This window comes from Eimeria acervulina, genomic scaffold (genome assembly GCF_000499425.1).
Source record: "Eimeria acervulina Houghton genomic scaffold, Eah_scaff1827, whole genome shotgun sequence".
In the NCBI taxonomy this organism is placed as follows: Eukaryota; Apicomplexa; class Conoidasida; order Eucoccidiorida; family Eimeriidae; genus Eimeria; species Eimeria acervulina.
This window is the reverse complement of record NW_013548898.1, coordinates 518-5,218: the sequence shown is the minus strand read 5'-3', so window position 1 is coordinate 5,218 and position 4,701 is coordinate 518. Positions and strand designations below refer to the sequence as shown.

Genomic DNA, 4,701 nt, shown 5'->3' with positions numbered 1-4,701 from the left:
ATATATATATATATATAAGAAGCTACATGCGAGTGGTAGCTGCTCTCCGTATCCCTTTGGAACAGATACAGAAGAAAAGAGCCAAGAAACAAATGGGATAATGCACTCAAAAGGGATAATGCACTTTCACCTATTTATTAACACTATCTCCCCCCCTCCCTATCTCGTTCGTTCGCTCTCTCCCTCTATGCATATCTATTTGAATGTGCATGCAGCTATGAATACACCGTTATAAATCCATACACGCATATATATGTATATATGTATATATGTATGTATATATATATGTGTATGTATATTTATGTATGCACATAATGATGATATGCATGTATATTTCTGTGGGTACGGAGAAACAAAGTAAACCTACAAACGGAAATCCACATATTCATTTAAGCAGATGAATAAAACTATATTAACATAAATATCATATGTATATATGCATGAATACGCGCATAAACAAATGAAACCAGAAGACAACCATTTATAACAATATCCTCTATTCTACGTGAAGGGCGAATTGATGTTGCTGTCTTGCACTGTTTTCTCGTATGTCCACCAACGTAACAAACAAACAAACAAATAAATAAACAAACAAACACGCAAACAAGCAAACAAACAAGCAGACAAAGAAGCAAACAAACGAGCAAAGAAGCAAGCGAGCAAGCAAACAGGCAAAGAAACAAACGAACAGACAAACGAACGAACACACCAAACAAAAACGAACAATCAAAAGAAACAAAACAAAGAAAAGAACAAAACAAGCACACAAACAAACACACGCATACGCAGAACGCATGCAGATATACGCAGCAAGTGCATGCCTGCAGGAACAGTTGTGTGTACATCTATACGTTTTAGGGTCTTAGGGTTCAGGGCACAAATGTACAATATACAGGCAGCCTTGTGCTGGATATATAAGCACACACGCATGCACAAACAAAGGAGACAGGAAGGAGACATCACTGAGCGCACGACATACTAGAGACGCAGCAGACGTCGAGAGACAAAAAAAGAAAAGAACTGCCGCTGTCACCGCTGCTACCACTGCTGCTACTACTACTACTACTACCGCTGCAGCAGCAGCAGATGTACCGCCACTATTCCATGGTGTCTCCTTGCAGAGAGAGACAGCTGCACGGTTAATTATAAAGAGGGGATTTAGGGCTAAACAACTAGGGCTTTGGGCGTCTCTCCATCTTCTGTTGGGGTGTACGTACGCACCTGTGGGGTTGTGTGCGCATGCATGCAACACAACAACCGACTTGGGAGGAGCCTCCTTAAGTGCCTTTATCAGCCCATCGAAGTCCACCCCCTTCGTAGCCTGCACGCAAACCCTAAACCCTAAGCCCTAAACCCTAGGTGCCTGTCGCCAAACCTCACAGAATACGCGAAGTACGAAACCCAAGACATTCCGATGAAAACCCTAAACCCTAAACCCTAACGGGGTTGTCCTGCAGCACATCTCCGTGGGGATAGTCTCGTATGGAGACCCTCTAAACCCTAAACCCTAGATGGACTACACCTCACCTCATCCCAGTAAGGATATTCTCGTATGGTGAGACCCGATCCTGGGCCAAAGACATTGTGGTGGTTGGACCAGGTGGGGTTGCTGAGAAACACGGTCTGCGCTCCGCAAGCAAACCTAAACTGTAAACCCTAAGCCCCAAACCCTAAACCCTAAACCTTCATCTTGTCGCAGGTCAGCCCCCTCCCCGTCGAACCCGCTCGATTGTGCAGTGTGCGGCTGGTCTGCCTCTGTTCCCCAAACCTCAACAACCCCCAACCCTCAAACCCTAAACCCTAAACCCTAAACCTTAATTAAGGTTTACCTGGCAATCGGGGAGGAAGTGTTTAATAAAGTCTCCAATGATTCTTAATGCCCCTGTCCCTGAAAGCGACTGAGATGAGGCCACTCGCCCTTGGGAGACAGCTGCGCAGTCCGCGCCAAAGAGAAGAGATTGAGTCAGCTGATTAAAAGGAGACACAAGGAGGAGACAGGAGGAGACAAGAGGAGACAGGTGAGGAGACACGCAGAGGAGACAGGAGGAGACAGGTGAGGAGACACACTGAGGAGACAGAAGAAGACAGATGCGGAGACATAAAGAGGAGGGAGAAGGAAAAAAATACACAGAGGAGGAAGGGGACAGAAGGAGAGAGACGAACAGACAGTTGAGCAGACAAAACAAGAGGAGACATAAGGAAGCAACACAAGAGGGCAGACAGCCAAGGAGACAGACGCTTGAGGAAACAGTTAGGAAGACACAAAAGGAGGTATAAAGGGGAGAGGAGCCAAAAGGAGACAGTCAATCAGACAGTAAGAGACAGATAAGGAGAAACAGAAAGACAGCTGATGAGGCACGGAGAGACACATAGGGACAGGGGGAGGGAGGAGGAGGCGACAAAAGGAGACAGACACCTCAGGAGACAGTTGAGGGAACAAAAGAAGGCAAAAGGAGGCAGGACGAGGAGACAACGATACATCCGGACACGCAAGGAGACAGTTGAGTAGACATCAAACAGTACGAGGGAGGAGGAGGAGAAAAAAGGAGACCGAAAGAGACCCAAGGGGACAGGGGGGGACAGGAGAGGACAAAACGAGACACCCGGAGACAGACGAAGAGACAAAAGGAGACAGCAGGAGACAGAAAGAGATAAAAGGAGACACAAAAAGACAAAAGAAAAAAAGAAAAAATTGAGCATCCCGCTAAGCGCCCTTCACAACAGGTAACGCCTGTCAGCCGCTCCAGCTGCAGAAGCAAGCGCGCCCAGCGACACCCCTACTACTGCTGCTGCTGCTCCTGATGCTGTTGCTGTTGCTGTTGCTGCTGATGCTGGTGCTGTTGCTGTTGCTGTTGCTGTTGCTGCTTGTGCTGGTGCTGTTGCTGCTGCTACAGCTGTTCCTGCTGCTGCTGCTGCTGTTACTGTTGCTGCTGATGTAGGGGAGGGCCTACCTGTTTTAGTTCTGGGAGGCCGTCTATCGGGAGGTACTCCTTGTCCAGACTCTCATCCTTAAGTATCTCCGCCTCAGCCTTCCGCACAACCCTGCGAAGAACCCTAAACCCTAAACCCTAAACCCTAAACCCTAAACCCTAAACCCTAAACCCTAACGGACACGACAAGTGGCGGCTACTGCTGGGGTGATGTACTGCACAAGTGTTCTGCCTCGCCCTCTCCACCTGTCCCTCTGTTCATGTTCCTTTGGTGTCTCCCTAGTTCGGCTGCCTCTGTCTCCTTCTCTGCCTCCCCTTCCGTACTCTCTCTGCTTCTCTTCCTCCCTCTCTTTCTGTACCTTTCACTCCCTCTTCCCGTCTGTGTCTATATCTGTGTCTATCTCTCTATGTGTGTCTGTCTCTGTCTGTATATCTGTCTCTATTTGTCTCTCTATCGGTCTCTCCGTCTCTCTCTCTCTAGGCTCAAAGCATCTCCATATCTCGCTGCCCGTACCCCCCGCATATGAAAGCCCAGCAGCATAAAATGAAAGCAGCTCGATGAGGTGTCTCTCTGTCTCCTTGCTTGAGGTGTCTTCTCCATTAGGAGACAAGGGGATGGGGGGTATATAGGGAGGGTATAGGGTAGAGAGCATACGAGAAGACATAAGGCTTCCCTTCATCTGTCCTATATGCACCTATACCCAAATTAATCTTCTGAGGGCTGGGGTCAGCCTTAAAGGCCAGCGCGGTGCCTAAGATAGGATCAGGGGGGGCGACGGGGACAGAAGAGAAGAGAGACATGTTTTCAGCTGAGGAGACACCCGAAAGAAGATATTAAAACAAAGAAAAAGAGACAGCAGCAAAGAAGCAACAACAAATATCTACACACAATCGTGATACTCCTACACACCAATCGTAATCGCCCAACAAGTGCCTAGACACCCGAAGCAACAGCAAATCTGCTTTGTTTTCTTCTGGATTAAATGCAACACCGAATAAACCCTTATTAAAGAGACAAATATACAGCAGAAGGAGATAAATGAACCTAAACATACACACACGGGCAGCAGAGCAGCCATCGAGCTGCAGCAGGAAGCAAGAGAGCAGCAGCAACACAGCAGCAGCAACTGTCTCCTTCCGTAGCCTCTTCTGCTGCTTCTGTCTCCCTTTTATTTTTTTATGGGCGTATGTATAAGTTAATGCAACTAACAACTCTTTTTATTACTCTATCACGCAGCAAAGACGGCCCTTTAGAGACGCCGAGCACAGCTGGGGCTTACGAGGAGAGCTGTCTCCTTCTCTTGTCTCTTTTCTGTCTCCTTTCGTCTTCTTTTTTCTCCTTTCTGTTTCTGTAACCACCATGTGCGCTATTTGAAGCCTCATATACCCAGCATTTGCCTTTATGTCGCCGCGAGCCGGGGAGGCCAACAGACAGACAGAAAGGGAGACAGGAAAAGATAGAGACAGATAAGGAGACAGATAAAAAGCAGCAACTGCAGCATAGTCACGACCCTCAAGTGGTGCACAGAGCAGCGGGGAGGCTTTTGCAAACACTTCCATCGATCGCTGCGGAGTACCGTTGGGAGGCGGCACTGTTCTCCTTAAAAGGAGACAGTTGTCCCTTTCGGCGTTTCTAACGGGACACTTATATGTCCCCTTCTACGGAAACACTTATCTGTCTCCTTTCTCCCTTTTCTAGGTTCACTTATCTGTCCCGTTTCTCCCAGTTCTATGGAGACAGTTGCACCTTTCTCCTCTTGAAAGGAGACAG

At 47.7% G+C, this 4,701-nt stretch overlaps 1 protein-coding gene across 1 annotated transcript; it reads right to left on the bottom strand.

The window, feature by feature from the left end:
* Positions 1 to 862: 862 nt before the first annotated feature.
* On the bottom strand, positions 863 to 4,292 carry EAH_00063420 (aspartate aminotransferase, putative; the record flags this gene model as incomplete). Its single annotated transcript, XM_013393127.1, has 6 exons — positions 863 to 906; positions 1,222 to 1,321; positions 1,528 to 1,623; positions 2,952 to 3,042; positions 3,586 to 3,739; positions 4,211 to 4,292. 6 exons carry the CDS (start codon positions 4,290 to 4,292, stop codon positions 863 to 865), a joined length of 567 nt encoding a protein of 188 aa, XP_013248581.1.
* Between the last annotated feature and the right edge of the window lie 409 nt (positions 4,293 to 4,701).